The sequence below is a fragment of the Cinclus cinclus genome, chromosome 6 (assembly GCF_963662255.1).
Source record: "Cinclus cinclus chromosome 6, bCinCin1.1, whole genome shotgun sequence".
Lineage (NCBI taxonomy): Eukaryota > Metazoa > Chordata > Aves > Passeriformes > Cinclidae > Cinclus > Cinclus cinclus.
In genome coordinates this window covers 24,419,199-24,444,473 of record NC_085051.1, presented here as the reverse complement: position 1 = coordinate 24,444,473, position 25,275 = coordinate 24,419,199, and the positions used below count along the sequence as shown (strand labels likewise).

Sequence of the window (25,275 nt, the reverse complement as noted above, 5' to 3'; positions counted from 1 at the left end):
AGCTGGGACAGGAGATTTATCTTGGCAAGCAAAGGGGAAAAAATTTTCAAAAAGAAAAGAGAAAACTCAGAAGAATCCCCTCCCCATCTTCACTGCTTGCCAGCACGAGCAGAACCTCCAACCTGCAAAGGCCTTTCGTCTCCTGGGCCTGGGCTGCCGCCCAGCTGGATTTAGCCCCTCACTGCTTTCTCTTTGGAGCGAGACCGTGGTGGGACGAGAGAGGCTGTGAGAACCAGGCTGATCCTGAAGGAAGACTGTGTCCAAACAGCTCAGTTGGAGGTGGGAAGGGAAAAGTCACAGTCAAAGAATGGAAGCATGAAAGGGAAAAGGAGGGACAGATGCAGCCAGGATGAGTACAGAGAAGTGGATCCAGAAGTCATCACCTCCTCAGCCATGCATGGTTCCACTGGGCTACAGGAATGTGGCATGTGCAACCAGGCAGGGAAAAGGCTTAGTGCTTCAGTCTCTACTTGGGGCCTCCAGAGTTCTAACACCAGCTCTGGGTGGGGGTATGTGTAGAGCTTACATTTAGATAGCTAGATGCCTTACATTAGCTCCCAAGATAACTGTTGTACAACAGGAAAGGGTGTTTGAATGAGAAGTGCACGCACGCACATACAGTGTGCTATTTAGACAACCCTGAGCATGAGGTCAGGATGAAAACATGTGGTGGAAATATGTTTGGAAGAGTCAGTGCCTATGTCGATCACCAGGAGTGGGAGGGAGCTGAAGCCAGGAGCTGACAGATTCTCACTCTCTCCCCATGGCTGAGGTGGCCTCAGCCTGAGCAGATTCTACTGTGGCACCAAGAACAGGTTAAGGCTCTCTGTAGGGCCTAGAGATGCAAAGGTTGTTGCCTCCCCATACCTGTACACACTGGCTCATCCTCTTTGGGTGCTGCCTTCCTGTCCTCCTAGAGTTTGAGGGGGACGGGCAGCCAGAAATCAGGCTTGGATCAGGAAATCCAGCACATCCTCGCCATTGCGTTTCTGTCCCTTGGCTGCCCCCTCCCTGACCGCTCACTGGTAATACAGCTTTGGAAACACATCTCGTGCTATTTCTTGGCTTTGGAGCATAGTTAGAAGGAGAAGGAAGGAGGGTGTGAAGGGGAGGGGAAGATAACAGGGGCGAATAATGCAAAATGAGACTATGCTGTGAGCTTTGTATCCCATCTGGAAACTGTTTTCCTCCAGTACACTGCACACCCACTCCCTCTAGGCCAGGATGGTAAGGGTCAAGTTTCCCAGTTGACTGGTCCCCCTCACTAAAGCCAGACCCATCTGTGTGAAAGCTACTTGAAATATCTTAAAGGAGAATCTCAACAGACTTGCCGAGTCCTTCATTGTCACAATTAGAAACTCTTGGCCAATCTTCTGAGGGGCAGGAGCTGGCTGATCTCAGCCTGGTTGGAAGGCACATTCAAAGAGTTGGAAGCCACATTCAAGGCACATTGAAGAAGCTGTGAGAGGATGAGACTGCTGTGCTTGTGTATCTCTGTCCATCCCACCTTCATTCACACCCAAGTTCCATGGACTCTTTCTTGGACCTTCCCTGGTCTACTGAGACCTTCACTGTCATTGTGTTGCAAAAATCTCCCCAAAGCCCAGCCTAGTCGTGTCATTTCATGGCAGCACGTGAAGGCCTTTAGCTGTGCTGGCACCAGCCTGGATGGGAATTGAGGGTTAGTGACCACCCAGCACCTTCCATTCCAGCAAGGATAAAACTACTGTCCATTTGGTCAGGTGATAAACCTGCTTCTCTTCATTGCTCAGAAACTTGGAGCACTGACCTTGCCATGTGCTGCTGTGATGTACACAGCCCTGAGTCACCATATCCCAGTTCCCTGAAGCCTCTCTCACACATGCAAAGGAAGAGTGTGGCTGAAGCTTTCTCTGAGTTTTGCCAGATAAGTGCAGCTCCCAAAATTAGGCTGGGTAGGACAAAATTTGCATATTCTGGGTTAACAGGCTCAATCTAAGCTAATTAGTAGTGGCTGTGATGGCATCTAGCCAGAATAAACTCTGGGTTGCTCCTCACTGAGTCCATCACAGTTGGATCTTGACAAGAGGACACTCTTTCTTCTTACCATGTTGTTGCCCGCACAGCTGTCTTAAACAAATTAGGAGTCTAAAATTAACAGTACCTGTTGGCTGCAGGAGAGGACAGTCAAACCAAGAGCCCCAGTAGTCTCCCTGGGATGTGGTGACTTCCTGCTGGTCCCATAGTTTCCATTGTGGCTATAGCCAGCTACAAAGCCATGCTATTATTTTTGTTTGCTTTACCCTTCCTTCTTCTGCTTTCCTCTGCATCTTGCCATCTTCTTTGAGTAAAACAACAGTCTCCAGCTTTGTGTCAACTCTGGGTGCTCTCCTTCTTTGAGGGTGTTGGATCCTTGGTGCCCCCTTTGATAATAACCACAGTTATGGCCAATCTCATGGGCTAGCCCCCTTCTCTCCACTGTCTGTATTTGGAGATGTTGGATTGATATATGTGTGAGTGGTGAGAGCTGAAACAGGCCGCTTTGATGAGAAGGCTTTGGCAGTATTTAGTTGCCGTGGAGGATAAGACCCAGAAGCCCAGAGAGGGGTAAATGCCCCAACATTTCTGTGTTCCCAGGCAGGGGTGCAAGTTTCATTCTCCACTCATCACCCATGTTTTTCCTTTACTGTGCAGCAGCCTTCTGTCTCTTGGGAGAGAATGAACTCCTGCACCTCTGGGAGAACAGTGGTGCCTTCATCCTCATTTCCAGACAGCAAGGTCTTCCAGTAGCAAGTCTGTTTTGTGGTGTCTAAAAGAATCAGGAACTTGAAATTACTCCTGCCAATGTTGGTGCCTGTGTTAAAGCTCTGATACACAGTCCCTTGCACTCATTACTCATCTCTCACCCCTCAGCAGCTGCTGGGGGGATTTCTTTTAGTTTTGGAATAAAGCTCTTCCCTCTAGGTAGGGTTTGTTCAACAATGGAGAGATTGTTGACTGACCAAGGGATCATTGTTCTAAATGTGGGTGGGATGCCACTAAAAGATAATCTGTGTAACTACTGCATGAATGCATTTTCTTGACTCTCTTCAATCCCACTCTGCCTTTGTTAATGCAGAGTTGTGAAAGAAATTGGGAGCACGTGGCGGCATCACAGACAGCTCTCCCCACAGCTGTCTGTCCAGCTCTGTTTCTCTTCCATGGCTAACTGTTTCTAGTTTTGATGGTCACCATACTAAATATGATTTGAGCTCAGCTCTGCTGTGTTGTGGTGTATTAGCAGCCAGTACTCTTAATCACTTCACTTTTCTGTGGTTCTTGCCCTTACCGTAAGGCTATCGTGTTCACATCCTGTGTTTGCTTGTGTTGTTTAGAGAACACAAGACAAAGAACAGCTGTTACATGAGCAGGCACTCTCTGGGGTTAATGCTCAGGACTCCAAACTCTTTATCCTTCTATGCTGTAGGATAGGACAAAACCTGGTTTTCCAGTGCTTTTTAGATAACTATCTAACCCAGTTCCATCTGGGTTAGGTTCCATCCTCTGAAGTTACACTCCCCACAGATGGTAGGTGTTTTCTGTTACTTGATTCGAGTGCAAAAATGCTCCTAAGCAACTTGGAAATGGCTGGGTAGATTTTACCAAACTAACCCGCCAATTCTGCTTCTGCTGTGGGAACAAATGGAGAAAACTTTAGCCCAGACATCACAGGGAGGGCCTCAACACTAGGGTTTAGTATGAGTGTGCCTTCTCCATCCTACACATGCAGTGCCTGGTCTCCAGGGAGGCTTTGGATGGTTGTGTGTTGGGCTGTCACTCCAGGCACTCAGAGGACAAGTAGGAAGGAAGTGAATGGACAGAAATTTCATGTCAGGCAGAATGCAGGTGGCAGGGAGTCCACCCCCACTTCCAACATGCTCTATGAGCAACTGAGGTTTTAAATAGAGCAGCTGAAGGATGATGTTGGGGGGGTGAAAGGCACTGTCATGTTGAGATTGCTGCTGCTTACCGTCTCCCTCCCCCACTTGGTGGGAAGTGTGGGTCTGTTCATCTAGAGCCTACTTCACTCCCCAGCCTCACCCCAAAGCTCTGACAGCCAGTGAAATGTTGACAGAGTGGTACTGTGCTCAGGTAAAACAAATATACCTTCCGGTAGGAGCAGGAACCTACAGGCTCCAGCATCCGGGGTCCTCTGGCCACCTCCTGCCTCAGTCCTAGCACTGGAGAAAGAAAGGACTGCACACACCCCATACTTCTCTAGAAGCCAGGCTCTCTCCTGAGCTGAGCTCTCACACTGGAATTCATTGGCATTCATGTCTCCACTCTAGGACCTACATGGTCTCTCCCACTCTCATTCATACCCTGTTGCTTTTGGTATTTCAGTATACTGCTTTCAATGCCTTTCTGCCCACCAAGATGCTTTTCCAGGCAGGGGGTGGGGGGACAGACCTAGTCTGACTCTGCTGAGCTGTCTCCAGTTCATTTAAGTTACACAGTTCTGTCTGTGTAATATAGTCACTTGAATCTATCTGTCTTTTCTTTCCTCTCCCTGAGCCAGAAGCCTCAACCTGCCAACAAATGGGAGAATTTTTCAGCTGGTGTTTGGCAGCCATAATTTTTCTCCCTGCCCAACCAATGCTTTGTTGTAGCAAATGGAAAAGTTAGTGATTTGACTTCTGAATAGGAGGATATGCCTCAAAGGAAGCAGGTTCCCTGTAGCATCAGGAGCTCAGCTCTGCAGCAGCACTGGCCAGATTTACTGACTGTTACTGGAATGATTAGTGGAATGATTGTTTGTTGTTAACAGCCCATCTGTAGTGTTTAAACTTCATCGAGGAGCTGAATTTTGCAGGCATTATCTGGCTGAAGTACAGCCTCATATGGTCCACAGAGGGGCTGTTAAATCCCAGAGGAAATTAAATACAACAGGGGGCCTTCCTGTTATGTTGATCCAACTGATCTTCTTTCTCTGATAGAAATCAGCATCTGGGTTGATGTTCTCTGGGGCATCAGTGTGCCTATTGCTGCTGGCAGAGAACATTAAAAAGTGTCTGTCATTAAGGACAGGTGCTGAAAACCATGACTTTCTGCCACACTTACATTTTATCATCACAGGAATCTCTTTACTTGTTCTCTATTTGTTGTCTATTTGTTCTCTATTTTTGTTGTCACAGTGAGATGATGTTTGGAAGACAAATAGATACTCACAAAGGAAGGGGGAGATAAGATAATGTAGAAAAGTTTCATGCATGTTTGTGGCATGGATAAACTTGCAGTGGCACCACATCCCTTTCTATCTTAAATCAAGGTGTTTTTGTCAGACTGATGCAGGCAAAGAATAGGAACTGTTTTTTGTCATGAAAAAGGGCTGATGCTGAGGTTTGACTCTCAGTACAGAGGAAGGCTTTCAGATCCTTGGAGTTGACACTAATGCTCTTTCTCCCTTTGTCTTTCCTCAGCATTTCTCAGAGAACCTGGATCACTTCTCTGACAACATGGAGGATTTCTCCAATGACCTCTTCAGCAGTTTCTTTGATGACCCAGTACTGGCTGAGAAGAACCCTCTGCTGGACATGGACCTGGATCCTCCCACCCCAGGCATCCAGGCAGAGCACAGCTATTCCCTCAGTGGAGACTCTGCTCCCCAGAGCCCCCTCGTGCCTGTCAAGACTGAAGATAATGCTAGCGGTGAGCATGAGATGTGCACACTGCACAGCTTTGGGCACATCTGTTAGCAGTGGCTCTTGCTGGCTTTCATATATAGGGACAAACTGGCTGTTCCTTGGACTTGCACATGGCTAATCCGAGGAAGAATTTGATTTGCTGTAGTCAAATACAGCCCACATTTTCCCCTTCCCCATTTGTGCTCTGATAGCCACATTACTCCTTTGCTGGGCTTACTGTTATTTACGAGGACGATAATTGGCTGTGGTTTAGTGTGCTGCCAGCTTCTGGCAAGCAATCAGCAATGTCTTTTTAGGACCCTGCAAACTTGGGTGTGGATGCCCTAGATCCAGCTCCGTTTTGGCATCAGGCAGCAGGGTTTTGGCTTGCACGTAGGAAGCATGAGTCTCTGGCTGCAACCAGTGCTGGTACATGTGGAAAGCTAAGTGGCTTCTTTACCAGCAGGTCTTTCAGCAAGAGACAGAGAGGAATAGTCATTTCAAAGCTTATTTTTAAAACAATTCATTTCAGGATAATTTATGATGGCTGGGTATTTTTAGAGCTGTGCTTGCAGAGAGTCCTGTAATTTGTGGGATTGTGTGGGTGTCCCAACAGCTGATGGACACCAGGCTGCCTGAAAAAGCAGTGGCACAGGCTCAGTATACACAGAAGACAGTTATTCCTTTGAGCAACAGTGAGACCTAGGACAGAGGCTTCCCTCTCATGAGTAGGAATGATCCCAGCTTTCTGGTACAAACACCAAGGCAGGAGAGAAGGCTGACCTCTGCTACCTCTTTGGTCCTTGAAAAGGCACAACCATCTGCCACATTCCTTAGGGGCGTCTCAGAGAGATGATGGGAGACAGGTTTATGGCAGACCAAGCAGCTCTGCTTTAGTACCAAAAAAGCTTTAAATTTGCATTTTTTTTTCTTAGTTTTAACCCCAGTATAGTCTTGGAGGGGGCAAGTAACAAAAAAAAGTGAAAAAAAAAAGTGTGAACAAATAAACACAACTTTGTTTTGCCCTTGAAAATGAATAAGAGGAGATAAGACTTGAGAATGAGAGAAGCCAAAAGAATGCATTTGTAGAAACCAGTGAAATGAAGATTGCCTACATGAAGCTATCTCAAGGACTCCTCTCTGAGACACTTAGCACCACTTCTCCTTCTCTCCACTGTGTCTGCACATGCCCTTCCTTCAGCTGTCATGTCTCAAAGGAGAGACCATGACTCTCTTGAATGGAGTGTGACACTGATCTTTGGGCAGAGGCCAGCACAGGGGTAGAGTCCATAACCCATGAGAGTTTGAGGTGGGCCTGGCACTTGCTCTCTGAGAGTGCAGATCAGTCTTATAAGGGAATAAGGCCTAGCATTATGATGGCAGGTATAGGAGTATCCATGCATCCAGTCCTGCAGCTAGATAATTCAGCTCATCTTTCTAGGGCTTTTTGGCTCATAATTGCATGTGAGTCATATTCTAGTGAAACCCTGAGTCAGGTCCAGTATTTGCAACACTGTGCAGTCCTTTTGGCACAGCTCCATCCAGTCTCAGTCCTTTTAGACATTCAGTTCCAATTAATTACCCAGAAATGGTTTTTCTTTAACATTAAACAAGCTCTGCTCAGTCTGCAGAGCTCCTCAGGAATGCCCCTGCTCTGTCTAGGCTTGGAGCTGGCTGAGGGTTGCTTTTTATCAGCTTTCTCCCAGCTTTTCTGCAGATCTCCAAAACTCTTCCAAATCCTGCCCCTTCCCACATGGTTCCCACTAACACAGGTCAGCTAGGGCAAGCCACTGGGTGCATTGTGACCCTGCTTATCAGTGGAGTCTGCTTTCCAGATGGCTTGTGCATATGGACTGGCTGCTTCATTTCTCAGTACCAGCCCTGAGTTTTGCAGGGTGCGATTTGATGCCAGGAGCAGGGGGAGCCAGGGTTGTGCAGAACAGTGGGCACTGGACCCAGCCTCATTTTAGTAGGTTCTGCTTCTCACTGCTCTTGGCCTGACCTCCTCAGCCCTGGGCAGCTACAGGTATCTCTCAGCTGAATTTCTTCCCAATAGGTACAGTGTATCTAGAGCGGAGGATGAGCGGCTTGGCATGCCTCACCCACCAACATACCGTGAAATCTGCAGTGTTACAGTGTTACCTCTGAAACATCCTCTCAGGCAGCAGAACCTAGATGTGTCCACACAACATGCCTATTCCTCAATCCCTCATTGACCTTCTGATGGTTTATTTGTCTCTGATTCTGTAACCCAATCACTCCCCAGATTAATCTCCAAGGGTGGGAAAGAGAGCAGGGTCAGAATGTAGACAGGAAATGGGAGGACGGCACATACTTACTTGGGTGTCTGTTCCTTGGCCTGTCTGGACTCACAGCGCTGGGGACTGCTCTCTCACTGAGTCGAGTCTGATCAGGGGGAGCCGTTGGTGGTCTGCTCTCCCTTGTCTGATAACTTGCTTCAGCAGCAGCCCTCACAGACAGAGGATACCCCACACATCTGAGAAAAAGAGAAATACAGGTCTTTGAAACAGAAAGGATGAAGAGTAAAAGGCTTCAAATGGCAATAAGGAACATCAGAGCAGTCAGTAGGCAAAATGTTCCCACAGTGGGCATAGCAAAACCATAGAAGAGTTTAAATGGGGGAAGCTGTGAACTCTTCAGCACTTTTCAAAGGGTTCAAGTGAATAATCTATTAGGCCTGACACAGATTTAGTTGAACATGCCTAGAGCAGTGGGATAGATGGAAAAATCTCTACAGATCCCTCATTTCTGTGAAAGGCAGAAGTCAGTCCAAATTTTCTGGACACAAACCATTGTGGCTGTGTGACATCTTGTCTCCTTCCATCAGAAGGGGTTTGTCTGCATACCAGGGTAACTAGAACTTCCAGCAGTGGGTTCGGTATCCTTAGCAGGACAGAGAAAACACAATCCATTCTGTGTCTGCTCAGTAGGCTCTGCGTTGTCTCAGCTGTACAGTGCACCCCTGCCTGAGATGCTGCCTGATGACATTAGCCCTGCTGTATTGTGAGAAGCTCTAGAAAGCAGTCCAGCAGCACTGAGAGCAGCACACACAGCTGAGACACACGCAGCAGCCACAGGAGCTGCATCTGTGCTTGAAGATGTCCAGTTGCAGAGGCAGATGGAAGGAATGAACATCTACTAGAGAGACCTGTTTAGGCAGAAATAAGATGTGCTAGACTAAGCACAAGAAAACACATTCCATTGGCAAGGTCAACACTGTGTTATCATATATAATTCTTGTCTGGACTTAAACACCACTCTGTCCAAGCAAAGGCAAGAAGCAGGATTCTGCCCTCTCCTGAAGACAGCAGAGGCTGAGTAGGGCAAAGACAATGTTAAGGTACCTTTAAGTTAGATCAAATGACACCTCCCATGTGAACAGTTGCTTGTTTGTACTCTTCTTAATGCAGGCTTTTCCTGGGCGAAGAAAGACCTTTCTCTCTCTCTCTCCTCTTGCCAGGACATCTTCTGGGCTGAGGCCTGCACTGCAGAACTGCCCTGGGCAGCAGACAGCTAGGCAGCATCCCCAGGCCTGACTGAGAGTGCTGCATGCAGAGAGTCGTGCAGAGGTTAGAGAGTGAGTCAGACTGTGGCCTTGTAGAGGCAACTGGATCTCTCTCTGGTGACACACTTAGCAATAATCTGTCCTATGTCAAGCCAAATGTATTTTTGCTTGTCAGATAAAAAGGGAAAGGGAAGGGATGAGGATTAGGAAGGAGGGTGCAGGCTGAAGGCCAGCTAGGAGTAGCCTTTTGGCAGGCTGAAGTATTTGAAGAGCAAAGACCAAAACTTCAGGGCAGAACCCAGGCAGCTCTCCTCTGTAGCAGTCTTTTTCCCATCTGATCTGCAGTTTATCTGGGATCTACTTCCAGTGGCAAGCCAGGCTCACACCACAGATGTGCATGGGACAGAGCAGCCAGGAGGCAAGGGGAGCATGCCCCCAAAGCTCCATTCAGTTCTCTTCAGACACTCCCTTTCCCTCACTGCTTCTTTTTGTCCCTGCTGGCAATGGCAGCAGGGTACAGCTGTGGACAGCAGTCCCCTGAGCAGTCCAGGGTAGAGAAGAGAGTCTCAGAGGTGAGACTGAGGGAAGCAGCTGTGGAAGCAGCCTCACAAGCAGGTGCTGCTGTGGGCTTCCTTCCACAGAAATGGACCTTCCTCCTCTTCTGTCATGCAGCAAAGCCCTGGCACTTGACACATCATCAGAAGGCCAAAGCAGCACTGTCAACCTTTCACTGTTATCATGCTGTTATCATGTTATCATGCTTATCATGCTTTCACTGTTATCACCTGCTCTCCAGCACAGAGATGATGCTATTCTTGGTAACATACCTGGCTGCTCTGTGATGCTGGCCATGCTGCCTAAGGAGCAACAGCCCAGCATCTTCCTTTCACTGAGCTGTAAATATAAATAAGCTCCAGAGGATGAGACCTAGACATTACTGGGGGAAGAAACCCTGCAGCTGTCCTCCACAGCTTTGGCTGTACTGTCAGAGAACAGCAGAGACATAATTCCTCTATCTCTATCCTGTCTGCTCCCCACACACTGGGGAGTACACACTGGGGGCTCATTCCCTTTTGTACCCTTTTGTGTTGTGGGCCTGCACATACTTGTGTGGTGACAGTGCTAAACTTGGAAAGCCAGCCTCCTCAGTCAGAGGAAGCTGTCTGCATGGCTTTTTTTTCCCCCTTGCCCTGTTCTTGCTGGAGTCTGACTCTCATGTTGTGCATATTTCAGAGCTAGAGAATGGAGTGTGGTCACTGGGGCCCAAGCTCTGCTCCATCATGGTGAAACAGGAACAGAACCTGCCTCTAGATGTGCCTGAGTCCCAGCTACCTGCCAGCTCCATACCAGTGCTGAACCTCAACCCTCTGCAGAGACTGCCACTCCCTGAGGAGGTGAGCCCATCTAAGATCTGTCGGGAACCTGGGCTCTCACACAGCAGCAGCCTTGGTGATGCAGACCCAGCCATGTGACTGCAGGGTCCTGCAAGGTGATTTAGCTACTGAACAGACAGGAGAAGGTGTTACAAAGCCCAAATACTGCATTATTTGTCATTCTCCTCTTGAAATGGCAGTGCAGGAGGCTTTACAATCTTGGTTAAATATAAGCATGTTTCCTTGGCACATAAGCCAAAAGCTTTAAGCTTGCACCTACTGGAGATCTGTCCCCTCCAATATGCCAATATTTCTGTAGCCAATCTTGGCTTATTTTAATTTTTCAGAGAACAGTGTCAATTAATGTGATGCCAGTGACCTCACTATTCCTGCATGTAAATCCCTGCTCTGCCACTGTCTTTTTTTCATGGCTTTGGAATTGTCACGTGGCCTCTCACTCTTTTTAGCTGCTCACTGGAAATGTTGGTCCCACTCCAGGTCCTGCTTGCTTTTTCCTATGAAGCAGCAGGATTTTTTATTTCTGTGTAACAAGGGGCCAACTCTTTTGGTCATATCTAGGTTCTTAAGAAGTCTGTTTGTCTGAAGGAGGTTCACTTATGCCACTGGTATGTGGGTGTAAGTTGAGGGTCTAGTTCAGCTGGCTTTGAGTCCAGCTGTGTTGGATGAGAAGGCCTAACCAGTCTCACAGACCTTGCCTATCTTGTAGCAGCTCAGTAGATAACAGTAGAGCATCTCTGGGGTTCACTTCCTTTTTTCACTCATATTGAACATCTTCCCATTTAAGCAACCATCCAAAACAAATGGGTTCTTCCAGCCAAAACTGTGCATAAACTTCCTCTATTATTTACACAGCTTGAACTTGCTGTGCCCTCCAATCTCTGCTGTGTATGCTCAACAGCCATACCATGGTGCTCTCTCAGCTGTGTTTACAGTCTGGAGGAGTTTGCAATGTGTCTGTTTAGTGTAAAAACTCCACCCTATGGTGGGCTGGGGGCTGGCAAGCCAGGAGGTTGAGGGGCAGCATAACGCTTGGAGTAAATCTACTCTTTATTCGGCTCTCAGTCCCCTTTGATTGGGAACAGTTGCCCAGTGGTCCCTGTGAAAATCACATGAACAGGACAGCAGGGTTGTTCCATTTCTGTACAACCTTTATACTCCCATTTATAGCGAAGGTGGATCAAAGTGGGACTTCCCATGGTAACACAGGGGTTGGTTTAAATTTCACTGCCTGGGTCTATCAGGGGAAGAATTGCCAAGCATAAAAGTCATCTCCCTTTTGGAGGTACTCAGCTCAGTGCATTGCTTGGCAGCACATATACCTGCCAGTGCCACTTCCTCTGTAAATGTGTTTGCACTCTGTGTGCCCAGAAACTGAGACTTTAGGGGCTTATATTTGAACTCTTGGTTTCCTTCATGGCGAGAGGCTTCTTTGGGGCAGAGCTGTGTGATGGGGCAGGACAGGCAGCAGGGGAGCAGTGGCTATGAACAGAACTGGTGGGAGCCTTCTGGGCAAGGGAAGTGGCAGTGGCCACGAGCTCTTTCTGCTTCTCTTCAACAGATTCCTATAGAAATGGCTCCAGCACCTGTGATCAAAGCTGAACCCAAAGAGGTGAAACAGTTTCTAAATGTACCTACAGGTAAGATAGAATTTCCTGGTCAACTGTACTACACAGCTATAGATTGTTATACAGGGCAGAAAGACAACACCTAAAGGCAGAGCTGTGCATATAAGGTAGCACTGGGGCAGAGAACAATTGAGGAGTGAGCAGTGCACTGTTCTAACTCAGACCAGTGTCTACATCAGAAGCCACACACAAAACTGTTCAGACAGGGAGTCCCAGGCAAAACAGGCTACTTCAGAGTTGGAAATATGCAAGAGTGCCTTTAAAATCCTCAGAGAGACTGTAGAGCTATCCAAAAATAACCATCTGAAAGTCAGGAAATTCAGGATCCAGTTTAATTTGAAAGAAACCCAAGTATCTGAAAATCTGCCGATGCACAAATGAAAGCACTATGGGAACTCCCACTGCCGAAAAGAGACATTCCTTAGGCATATTCCCACCTCTATTAAGGACCCTAGGGCTCTCCAGTACAAAGTGGGGACAGTTTTCAAGTGCTTGGAAACCAACTGAGTGACCGGAGCCCCACTGGATCAAGTGTGCTGGCAAGTGTGTGAGCCCTGCAGTGCTTTTGGAAGAGCTTTGCTCTCACAGCGCTTCCTGTACTTGTGAACAGGCTATGGAGCAAAACATCACAGGCTTTTTACTTCAGTTTGGTTGACACTGGAGAACCTTATTGCTTCAGTTCCTTGGCAAAGCCCTGCCAGCTTCTCTGCAGTTCCTAGTTTAGTACATTTGAGGTCAGTCTAACCTCTGACTTGGGCAGTGCTCAGTCAAGCCTTTTTGTCAGACTCACCCCATCTTGTGAAACTGATCACCCTCTCCTTTCAGCCCTGTGTCATGGCAGGGCCGTATACCTGTACCAACAGGCTGACATGAGAGCCATTGACTTAATCTCCTTTTTCTTCAGTAGATGACCTGGTGCAAATGCCTCCAACTCCACCCAGCAGCCATGGCAGTGACAGTGACGGATCTCAGAGCCCTCGGTCCCTGCCTCCCTCCAGCCCAGCCCGGCCTGCTGCTCGCTCTTCTACTGCCATCTCCTCCTCACCTCTCCTCACAGCACCACATGTAAGGAGGCAACAGGGCTGGGACACAGGGCTCCTTGCTGCCCAGAGGGATTTGTAGGATTTCCAAGGCTTATGTGGAGGTTCCTGCCCTTGCTAAGGTTTCCAAGCTGAAATGCTCTGTTAAGGCAATGTGATGTCTTAGCACAAGGATGTGGAGACAAGAAGTGCTCACAGGAGTGAGAAGAGACACAGTGAATCTTGCCTATTTACCAGCAGCTACCTTGTTTAGCAAGTGCTGTCTTTCATCCATACTTTGGGAAGTGGCCTATGCATTAAGAGGACTTTCTGAGAAGGCTAATGAGAGAGAGGAATTACTAAGAATTCCCATAACCAGACCATTTTAACTGTGGCCCAGAAGTTTGTTGGCAGGGACCTTCAGTGCAAGTGTGTAGCCAGTCTCACTGTGAAGGAACAGATGCCCTCCCAAGTAAAAGAGGAAAGGAGTTGCTAAGCTGTGCCCCCAGGATCAGGTTGAGAGTAGCAAAGAACATTGCCCTGCATCTGTTTGCTGTCAGTGGGCAGCAGTGTATTCTATTCTGATGTGTACAGCTTCTGGCTGCTCTGCAAAGCTTAAAGGAGGATCGCTTTCAAGGGGTAGAACTTGCTGACACTGATGGATGCTCTCCGTGTGTTTCAGAAGTTACAAGGAACCTCTGGCCCACTGCTCTTGACTGAAGAGGAGAAGCGCACCTTGATTGCAGAGGGTTACCCCATTCCTACCAAGCTGCCCCTCACCAAAGCAGAGGAGAAAGCACTGAAGAGGGTCAGGAGGAAAATCAAGAACAAGGTGACTGCAAAAAAATGTAATCATGCAGTTCCCGTGATTCCAGAGCCTCCTCAGCTAAGTAGAGCTGTAGTTACCCTCACCTCCTCAACTGCACTGCAGCTCAGAAAAGGTGGGATCGTACCTTTGGTACACTAGCACAAACCTCCCTACCCACAAAAATGGTGCCAAGGGGCATCTCTGCTTGCATGCTCTGTATAGAGCCATATCTGGGAAGTGTGGCTTCCAGCCCAGCTCCTGGGAGCATGTGGCATGGGATAGGGTCCACAGATCAGACAAACTGGTCTGGTCAGGCCTTGTTGCAAGGACAGGGAAACCAAAGCTATTGCATGGTGCAGGACAGGTGATGCAGTGTTCACTAGCCAGGCAGAGGCTGTGAGACTTTAGACTGGGATTAGAAAGCATCCTGTGGGAGAAATGGTGAGACTGAACTAATCACCCAGTGACTCAGAAGTGACCTGGGGCAGAATCAGCCTGAATGGCCACAGCACATACCCATGTGAGTCAGAGGAGTGGAACATAACCCTAAAGATGCTCTTAGCAGTGAGGGGCATAATGTAATGAATGGTTGCAGGCTACAAGCCAAGAAAGGCTGCATACCTACAGCATCCATCTCCCCCAGTTTTGGCCTAGAGAACAGCAGGAATGGCAGACTGGAAGGCAGCTCCCCATTTGCCCTAAGGACGCTGTATGTGCAGAAAACAGATAAGATGCATGACCACAAAGAAACGTCCAGAGGCTTATGATACTGACTCCCCTCTGCCCCCTTCACAGATCTCTGCTCAGGAGAGCCGCAGGAAGAAGAAAGAGTATGTGGAATGTCTAGAGAAAAAGTAAGTTTTTCTTCTCAGTCTTACTTTGAAAAAAGGAACCCTGTCCATGCACAGGCCCCCTTTCTAATGTTTTGTCTCTGAATTGCTCAAGAAGTACAATTCCTTCAAGGCTGGCTGCCCAGGAGTTTGGTTTGGGATCCTGCCCCTACTCTCCTCCCTCCTAGAAATCTTGTGGGATAAAGATTGGTCAAGAAGTTTTGTATTTCCAACTGTTTCATTTGGCTGATCCCCTGCAAAACACAGGCCATTTGGGCTGCCAACAAGGTGGGAATTTGGGTTTCCCCACTAGAAGTTGCTTCTATTTTGTCTGTCCCATAAGTGGCAAGCTGTCTGAGGGCACTCATCATGGATTTTTCCTCCTCTCTTCTCATGAACGTGGACACACAAACACATGACAGCAAGAAAAACCTTGCGTTACAGTTATTCCCCACTCTCCCCACTTCCACTCTCTGCATTAGCTTTGTTTTTCTCCTTGCAGCCTTGTTTTTCTCCTGTGCATGGCAGGCATAAGCCTAAGGTGATGTCACATGAACTGACTGGGTAGAAAATAACTCCTGTACAAGCAACCCCTAATGTACATTCCCAGGCAAAGAAGAATGCTGGAATCCAGACACAAATTCATGTTTCTGTATAATTGCCATCTTCTTCCCAGTTACTAACACCATCTGAGATCAGCAAATGGAAAAAAACAACCCCCAAACCCAACTTTAATTAGCTCTTCTCCCTAATGCTATTCATCTTCTCTAGTTTTACAGAAATGCTCAATTAAGGGAGATTATTCAAGGCACCCTCAGTGTGGATGGGTATGTCCAGGCACCAGAGCACATCACCTCCAGCTAGTGTCCCATATGGGGACCTTCAAGCCAGGGCTGGGGAGTTGGCTGACCTCATTCAAAGGGCAGGTCCAGGGCGTTTGGTGCTGGGGCCTCCTCCCCAGATGTGGCTGTGGTGCCTGTATGTACTCAGCAGTTTGTTACGCTAAAACATTGCTATGACAGATGGCTTTCAAACAATGCCAGGTTTAAATGTGAACCAAAAGCAGCATTCAGTGGGGTTTTTTTTGTTTTTTTTTTTTTTAATAGAACATGTCTTTGGTCAGCTTGGCTTACTAAAAACTGGTTTGTCAAAACCTGTACTTGGGCCCTTCCCCATTCAGTTTGACACTTTAGCTGGAAGCCCAGTTTTTGCACGGAACGCCTGGTTCGAAATCTGTGCTGCAAACCTCCAGCAGGATCAGGCTGTGATTCTGGCTTGCCTTTCTCCCGACCTGGAGGCACTCCCCTTCCCTTATCCCAGCTGCAGCCCAACCACTTTCTGTTGGAAGCAGTGGAAAGGAGCCTGCAGATTCTCTGCTGCCCTCAAGTGCTTGCAGTCAGAGCTGGCCCAGCGTTTGAACAGAACGGCCTGGATTTCACAGCCAGGGTGCAGAGCACAGGGCAGGTTCTTAGAGAGAGGTTTGACTTTGTCCCTCTCCTCCTTTTTCATGCTTCTTAGGGGACTTTGGAAGTGATGGAAATATCTGCATAACTTTGGGTCTGTCCTGACTTGACCTGCCTGTAACCAGGTGTTCCTGTCTCTCCCAGCCTTCAGAAGACCTGGGAACTGGGAACTGTCACATGTAACTGTCCACCTACAGTCTCATCCCTGCTCCTTTGGGGTTGGCTGCAATCAGGTGGGCCAAGTAACATTTGCTTTCAGATGACAGATGAAGCCACTGAGCCTCCATACCCCATGAAAAGCAAGAATTGCATTGTCTTAATCTCTCTGGCCTTTGTGACTAACTGGCTATGGGTTTTATTCCCATAGGGTAGAGACATACACAACAGAAAACAATGAACTCTGGAAAAAAGTGGAGACCTTAGAAAATGCAAACAGGTAAGAGAAGCTAGCCTTGACCCTCTGTGAGTAGGGCAAGGTGGGTAAGAAGGGAAGTCAGGAGTGCTGGTGCCAGGGGACAAGAAGAGAAAAGCAGGCTCCCCCAACTCCTGAATGGGTGCTGCTTGGCAAGGTGCTGGTTTTCAGCCCATGACAGCAATGAGGCAGCTGGGTTTGGTTAGCAAGCCTGGAATGTTTGTGTTGGGATGCCAGGACACTCCGCAGCGAGGGGAGGGAGGGAAGGCATGTTTCCCATATCTCTTTGTCCTTCTCCCTGCAATCCTTTGGGCTCATACTGCCTTCTCCATTCCCCACCAGGGCTCTGTCTGTCTCCAGGGCAGATGCATTAAGGGAGGCCCCTCACACCAGCCTCTCAGATGCACTGTTTCTGCTTTTGGGCTCTTCAGAGAAATACAAAGCCCTGGGCATATTGTGGCTGTTTCAGGTTTCTCTTGAGAAAGCTGAACAGACTTGGTGAATACACAGAAAGTCCATTCTTCTAATAAAACCAGAGATCCCAAGTACCACCAAATTGAGGGCAATTCCTTGTGCATGTGGTGTTCCAGCCCTTTTTCAGCGTCTTTTGGGCAAAGCAAGCCCAAAGAATCTCTGTCTCTTCTGCTGCTACTGCTCACCTGAAAGGAGCAAGCTTGCTCCCACGGCCCCAAAGTTCTTTCACCCAAGGCTCTGTGTTTCCTCACTCAAAGCTCTGGTGAGCACTTGTGCTTTTAAAATGCAGAGCTAGCCAACCAATCACCAGGGGAATTTGCTTCCTTGGAAGAAAATAGCAAAGACTTCCACCCTGAAGTGGGGATGGGTAGCAGGAGCTAAGAGGAGAGCCCAGGTCTGCCCCCTCTTAATGGGGACAACAGGTGTGAGCAAGGGCAGGGTAAACTGCAGGGGATGCATGTCTCTATAACCCCATTTATATCAGTTCAAATCAAAGGGGACAACCATAGCCAGAGAACCAATTTCTCACCCACTCCTCAGCTGCCATGACAGTACTGGACAGTATGGAGTACTCCTAGAGGCTCCACTGCACACCTTCCCCCCATCCACAACATGAGTGCACTGGCCTTGGTTTCCAGGCTTGACACTGGTGCTGGGACTGGGGTTTGCCAGGCATGGTCTGGCTGAGGTGTGCAAGAGCCAGAGGTCTCCTGTCTGCCAGAGATACAGCTGCCCAGCTGCTCTCATGCATAGGGCACAGCTTGCCCCCTGGCCTCTCTGGGAGTGTGGGCAGCCCTGCTGCTAAAAAAGTGTGAGCCCCACCCTGAAAAATCAGGATGCTGGCCTAAAAGCCAAGAGATTTTAATTTTTTTTTCCCCTAAAATACACACTGTGTTCTTTCCAATTGAGTTTGGGTTTTGAGCACTCCCAGTGGAACACAGTGCTTCTCTCCACATGTACAGGCAGCAAAACAGGATTTGGACTGGGATAAAGCCAGGATTCTCCTGCAATCTCTTGGTTCCAGGACCTGGCATTTTATGAAAGCTCAAACATGCTTGTGTAAAAGAGTCAGTGCTCCCAGAAGGAAAGTCAGCAATAGTCTCCATTTCAATAATATGCAACTCTTGGGAACTGCGCACTCTGTCATCTCCCTGATCCCAGATTCCTTCACCAGCTCAGTAAAGGGTTCAGTAGCTCTTGGTAACAACTACCACTGTTTTGTGTTATGTGTGTAGATGCCCATGAACAATTAAATGGGGCAGAGAGACCTTAGCATGTGTTCCAGCCAGGGAAATCAGAGAATTAATTAATTGCTGAACTCAAGATTTGGCTTTGCCTACATCCCTCTGCAGAATTTGCCAAAGACTGAAGAAGCTCAAGGGGTTCACATGTTTCTTATTTCTCTCTCCATTACAGTTTGGGGCACAGGTTGAGATTCAGAGTATGTGCCTCTGAGTGAAGTGGGAACTGGCAAGCCTGGGCTAAAGATCTGACCTATCTACAAAGTTCAGTCTCCATGCCAGAGCTTGGCTTTAATGGTACACTGGCTCTCCACTGCTCTGGGAATTGACTGGTAGTGCTTTCAGGCACCCAGGAGTCCTAAATGAATGGGTAATTCATAATAGTGGGTAGGTGCAGTGAAGGTGGTGGTGGACCCACTGATCAGACCCTTTTTTGTTTCTTGTTTCCCAAGCCTGTTTGGTCAGAGAACTTAAGCAATATACAGCAAAGGGGAAATACTTGTTTTCACAAGAAGGGAAAGTCAAGGTACAACATTAAGTGGGTAGTGGTATTCTTGGCTCACTTACTGGCTTCTACCTCTTTATTAAGTTTTGATATGCATTGTTTCCTATCACAGGACTCTGCTACAGCAGTTACAGAAGCTTCAGGCTCTGGTAGCTGGGAAAGTCTCCAGACCTTATAAAATGGCTTCCACGCAGACTGGGACCTGTCTAATGGTATAAGCTTCATTTCCATCTTCCTTATTGGCCATGCTTCTCCAGACAGCTTTGGTGATTGTCTGTCTCTGCCCTCTTCCCTGCTGCCCAGCTCTGTTGCCAGCTACATCTGCTCTTTCCTTTCGTGTTACAGTCACCAGAGCTGGGGCCTGTGTCATATATAGGCACATCAGTTGTTTATGCAACAACATTAGAATCATTCCTGCATTTTCATTCCTGCCTTCTTCTTTGGGCAAAAAGAAGCACATTGTTTGCTTTTCATTAGCTATTAGCCATTCAGCAAAAATCTTCAATGAGCTTCCATCATAGTGGGCAGAGTTTTCTTTTGCTGAGCTGGTAATGCTTAATGTTTAACTCAGCAGGGCAGATGAACACTCCAAGTATTCATCCCAGTGGGCATTACCTTGTGTTTATCAGCAAGAAATGGCATCTGTTCTTGCTATGCCTGCACATAGCCTTTGTTAAATCCATCTGGAATTATCTTTGTCCTTTTGACTAACCATAATAATTCGTGGTTGTCTGTTGTTTTGGTAATCCCTGTTTGCCTTATAGTGGAGGATCATGGTTAATAAATATTGGCTTCATTGAGGAGTTTTAGGGCATGCCAGTGTGTAGCCATAAATAGAGTCAATTGCTTATTCTTCATCTCAATTGTTTTCCTGGGGGAAAGTTTCTGATCCATAGTAAAAATATAATCTTCACTCCTGTTATGTCTTTTCAGGACTGTCATAGTAGCTGCTCATGAAAAATTTGTCAGAGTTATCTATATCTGGTTATCACTTCTGTACCGTTAGCAGTCACAAAATGCAAACAGATGGTGAGGTACTTGTCCCACTTTCTCAGCACCCTCAGTGTCCTGAGGGATTGTTTTTTGGTCCTGGTTCAATGAGTTTCCTTGGCTCCAGAGCACCTGCTCTGTAATTTCAAGCACTTAAATCTGCTCAACATTTTGCTACTCTTTGCTGCCCCCATGTCAGACCAGATTTTAATGACTTGGTTTTTTTCCCTGCTCTCTATATTCATTCTCAATTTCTTTCCACATTTTTGGGTGTGACCCAGCTGAGGTCAGTGACTCATTGCTCCTTAATGCAGCAGTTCATCAGAGCACCCCTGGCTTCAGTAATTCTTCAATGCTACTACCTGGAATAAACAAGTCTAGAAGAGGTGCATTCCGGACATCCCCTGTGCTACAGGTTGATATAACATCTAATTTAGCTTCCCAACAATGTCTTATGTCTCTTTGCTGCTTCCTTTGTTGCAGGCATCCCAGCCCACTCACCCACTCTCTCAGACTTCCTAGCTTTGAAGCATTTCAAGAATTTGTAATTTGCTCTTCTATCTTTGACCAGTTCCTTTCATAAGCCTCTGAGTTCTCATTTTCCATTTTCAAATACAGCATTCCTTATCATGACAGATATGTAGACTCATTGTGTTTTGCAGCATGGGAGTGGAGCAGGCTACTCTTCTTCTTTAGCCCTGTGTCATTGCTGCTGGATATTTGTACTGCCACTTCTTGAAGGCCTCCAGTGGTGAGCAGTCCTCCGCCTCCTCAGGCAAACCATTCCAGTGTTGTGTTATCTTTACCAGATAAATCTTTCTTGCTGTCTCGTATCAATCTTCCTTGCAGCAGCTTAAGCCTATTAGAATTGCTTCTGCCCATTGTAAGCAAGATCTGTTTATTCTCCCTTTGTGCAGCTGCATTTTACATGTTTAAAAACTCTTGGTTTTGAGCAACTCCCTTCAGTCTGGTCTGCTAAATCACCATGATTTCTTCAGTCCTCCCTCAAAGGCTGAGTTACTGAATCACTGCTTGTTCCCAGAGCTATCTTCCAGACTTTCTCCAATGGCCCTGCATCTTCTTGGAAGTATAGGGCCCAAAGTTGGGCATAGTGTTCCACCTGAAGGTCAATACAAATCCAGCCAGAAAGCCTGCTCATAATGCTTGGGCTGAGATTTGCCTTTTGGAAAGTGGCACTGACCTGGACCCATTTTATGCATCAGTTTATCTCCCAGAGCCTCTTCTGTAGAACAGCTGAAACATGTAGCCCCTGATGTCCTGCCACCTCAGAGCTCTCAGCATGTCTCCACATTTGTCTGTACAGATCTTCCCACTGTTCTCTTGGAACACTTCTTCCATGGTCAAGATCATTCGAAATTTGAATATTGACCAACAGCCAGTCTGCTTGTAGCCTCTTCCATCTACAGATTTGATATAGTCCATCATTTAAGTCAAGCTTAAAAATGCTGAATCTTGCCAGATCTGTAACAGATCTCTCTGCTACTCCATCTGCTACTTTCTCACAGTTTGACAGTGAACCCTTTGATAAATACACTCTCAGTATGTCTTTTTTTTTAATTAATTTTGCCTCCACCTTTCCAAATGGTTTTGCAGTAGTTTTCTCTAGCTTAATTTCCCTCAATTTTAAGAGGTCAAATAATGAGATGGTCAAAAGCTGTGATGTAAATGTTACTCAGAATCAAGCCAAAAAGTTACTGTTATGAAGTGTTGTAGAGTTTGAAGAAGAAGTGAATCAGAGCATCAGAATTAATCTGAAACAAAACAGTATAAAAACAGTGCTATTTTGCAAAACCCCAGGAGAAAGCAATGTTAAAGCAAGATGTTAAGTATACTGCTCTTTCTCAGCCCAAAAAGCCTGTTTTGTTTTAGAAAGAAAGAACAGACTTAACAGGGCTGCCTCCCTTTTCTCAAAGTTGTGTGTTTGGCTGTGGTAATTCCAAGTAATATCCATTTAGAATTTATTTTTAGCTCTGTTTTTGTTGAATAAGGATTCTAAATTCTTCATGTACCTGATATGACATGCTTAGACAGCAACTATGCTGCCTTCATTTAATGTCCTTACTTTAAAACCAGCCATGACAAGTCTGGGTAATTAAAATCCTTCTTTACATAACACAGTATCCTCATGTTACCATTTCATCTTCCACATCTCCTGGAATCCACTGGTGGTCAAAATTACCTTGATGTACCAGCCTCCCTGCATTACTTAGGCACAGGTATTCCAAAATAGGTGATTTCTGAAAAGCAGTCAAGCAATTGCTGGCTGTCCCCACAGGCATCCACCCAGGTCAAATTTGCTAGTTTTCACATAGGTAGTAGGAATCATCAACAGATGCATCGCCTCTTTGGCTGCTCAGTCTGAGCACTGGGCTGGCAGCAGGTAATTACAGACAATTCATGGTGCATGAGTATTCAATAATTTGGCTCTGTACCATTTCCCATGTGTCCCTTCTTGCTCTGTACTGGCAGTTCCCTAAGCTCTATAGAGTCCCTTATGATCAGCACTGGCATTTCACTCTGAAGCTTTACTGTTATGGCAGAATTTCCAGATAGCTCCAGACCTACCTGAGAGGGATTTCAGGGGAGATTTCATGTACTTTTCTCCTGTTATCACTGCCTAGTAGCTCTGACAGGTCAGCCTGATAGCAGAAGGCACTGACACATGGTCCTGCAAATCTACATGTCAAATATAAATTTAACCCTTTCCTAGAATCCTGCATCTTTACTATCAGGTATTAGGAAACTGCAGTTCTGCTATCATTTCTGTCCTTGCATGGATAGTAGCTTCACTTTGCTCTGTGTATAGTAGCTCACAGATTTCTCCCAGTGGGCTTGTTTTCTTTACATCCCACAACAGCTCCTGCTAAGCCAATGGTCAGGTTCCTTTTGGTCAAGGCAGAATTTGTCCCTTCTCTGAGTCTCCCTTTTTTTCTGCTTGTTTCTCAGCTATGCCTTCCACTATCTCTCCTCAATAGGACAGGCAAATTCTCACAATTGAACCAGAAATACCCCAAATAAAGCAACAAGAGGAAGCTTCTGACTTCCCTTCTTGAATTTGCAACAGAGATTAGGACAGGAAGTCCTTTCCCTGTCTGGGGGACCACAGGTACCCAGCTGTCAGTCTGACCGAATCTTCTTAGACAGCCTCATGTTGTTGTGCTGTGGGGGGGAGTGTTTCTTCATGGCTAGTGGCACTGACTCTGTGCTGATCTCCTTTGTAGGTGCTGGCACTCTGCTTTGTTCTCATCCTGGGATCCCTGATGCCCTGTCTCCCTGAATTCTCTTCAGCATCACAGACAGTGAAAGCAACACCAGCACCAGACATTTACACAACTAGTAAGAGTGAGTCTAACATGGTTCCTCCATTTCAACTTGTCAAACCATTTCCAGCTCTTCTCTCAACACTCCCTGGTCAGGCATAACATCCTCACCTCTATGCCTACCAATATGCTGGGACTGTGGCAAGGGAAGACTCCTAATCTGTTTGGTGGTACAAACTCCATAACAGCTCCTTGTTGGGCCTGTTGTCATTCTGTGTTAACCATTGTCCCAAAACATGACAAGTGTCAAAGGAAGGAACATGAGAGGAAAGTCCCAGGGGAGACTGGTTGTCTTCTGAAGAAGCTATGTGTCCAGAGGGGCATTTGCTTCATGAAGCTGGGGGAAGGAGGGTATCCTGCACAGTTACACATGGACAAGGCTGGGTGAGCATGTGCTGAAACCATCATCATGACCCACACACATTGCAAGAGACCTTGTCCTCATTGTTAACCAATGCTCTCCTTTTTTCCAGTTCAGTCACGGAGCCTCCTTTTCTATGATGAGGGTGCTGGCTCCTTAGAAGAGAGCTATAGCTCCTTCCTAACCATGGACCATCCTGAGGGGTGGGAGGCCAAAAAAAGGCAGTCTGAGGAGGGAAGGCCTCGTCTGGCCAGGACACATGAGACGGCTAAATATTTGAGCAAAACGCAGGGGGGTCCTGACCAGAACAGAACGGACCCAACTCTCAGCCACCTCAAAGAGCAATTCCGTGAGAGGTAAGCAGGTGGGACCACCTTGTGAACCCAAAACACAGCATGGTGTCTGGGGGAAAGGAGCAGGCATGTCCGTCCTCTCTGCTGCAAACTAAGGACAGCTGAGCTGCCTGAGACAGGCAGTCAGCTAAGAGCAGTGGCTGGAGGAGGCCAGTGCTGGCAGGGAGCATAAGAACAAGTTCATTTTCTAGAGCAAAAGTTTGTCCATAAAGCAGTGTTCCACTTGCATAAAGATGTGGTGGGCTGGATGACTCACATGGTCCCAGGTTTGTGTTCCATTTAGTGCCCTGGGGAAGGAGTTCACCCTGGTCAGAGCAAAGTAGCTGGGTATACAGAGAGGTGAATTTGCATAGGAGGCTACAATGAACCTTGACTGATGCCTTGTCTTTTCTTTTCCTCAGGGAGACAAGCTCCAGTGAGACAACTGAATTCTTGTAGCAGCTGCTGGACCTCAAGGCCTCATCTGTCTGATTGCAGGATTCCCTCCTCACCAAGCAACTGAAGGGACTTGGCAGGAGAGGACACTGCATTTAGACACCCCTAAACTGGCCTTGGGTTCAGCTCTTCCCCTTCCCCATCATTCCCATTAGTGCTGATCTCTCTGAGGGGAGTCACAGGACTGCCAGAACCAGCAATAAGTATCTGGAGAAGCCCTGAGACTCCCTTTCCTCTGGCCTTACCTCCTGCTTAAATGAGCACTACCCTATGGATGTGGGCTCACCTTGGAGAGGAGGGAGATCAGGGGAAGCCCACAAACTATTCAGCTCACTCCCCAAAGCCTCCAGACCAAGGGGGCTGTCCCCACATGTGTACCCCTTGGCTACATCAGATGCACCTGAAGGAGAAAGAAAGTGCTGGATTTACTATCCTGCCTGAGGGTTCTAGGAGTGGGTGATGCTGGTGCTGGAGAGATGGCTCTGGAGAGTTTGAGCTCATTCCTTGCCCTCCATATGTTAGTATATTTCTGCTTCCATTGAGAGAAAAACTAGTTTTTCCTTGCTCTAGTTTTCTCTTGATGGACATGCCTACGTAACTTCAACACCAACTATCTGCAAAGATCTGCACACAAACGGAGTGGGGGAGAGAGATCCCAGACAGATAAATCACCATAAACATTAGCCAGCAGCTTCTGTGTAACCAGAGCTCTGAAAGAGAGAACAACTTTCCCTCACAACCCACTTCTCCCCATCCTCAGCGCCCCTGTTTTGGCAGGGGTGGTATTTTTCTTTCTGTTCCCAGCTTGGGCCCTACAGTGCAGTGCTAACCAGGTCAGTGGTCTTCTCATTTTCTA

General features: G+C 47.2%; 1 protein-coding gene across 1 annotated transcript in view; it reads left to right on the top strand.

The window, feature by feature from the left end:
* CREB3L1 (cAMP responsive element binding protein 3 like 1) overlaps window positions 1-24,422 on the top strand; it is a 42,855-nt gene extending 18,433 nt beyond the window's left edge. The window contains exons 2-12 of the mRNA XM_062495010.1: window positions 5,439-5,667; window positions 10,402-10,562; window positions 12,121-12,199; window positions 13,092-13,252; window positions 13,889-14,038; window positions 14,810-14,868; window positions 16,675-16,743; window positions 19,052-19,151; window positions 23,172-23,292; window positions 23,744-23,987; window positions 24,386-24,422. Of these exons, the coding sequence (XP_062350994.1) occupies window positions 5,439-5,667; window positions 10,402-10,562; window positions 12,121-12,199; window positions 13,092-13,252; window positions 13,889-14,038; window positions 14,810-14,868; window positions 16,675-16,743; window positions 19,052-19,151; window positions 23,172-23,292; window positions 23,744-23,987; window positions 24,386-24,422 (1,410 nt within the window). The remainder of the gene's footprint in view (window positions 1-5,438; window positions 5,668-10,401; window positions 10,563-12,120; window positions 12,200-13,091; window positions 13,253-13,888; window positions 14,039-14,809; window positions 14,869-16,674; window positions 16,744-19,051; window positions 19,152-23,171; window positions 23,293-23,743; window positions 23,988-24,385) is intronic.
* The last annotated feature ends 853 nt before the right edge of the window (window positions 24,423-25,275 follow it).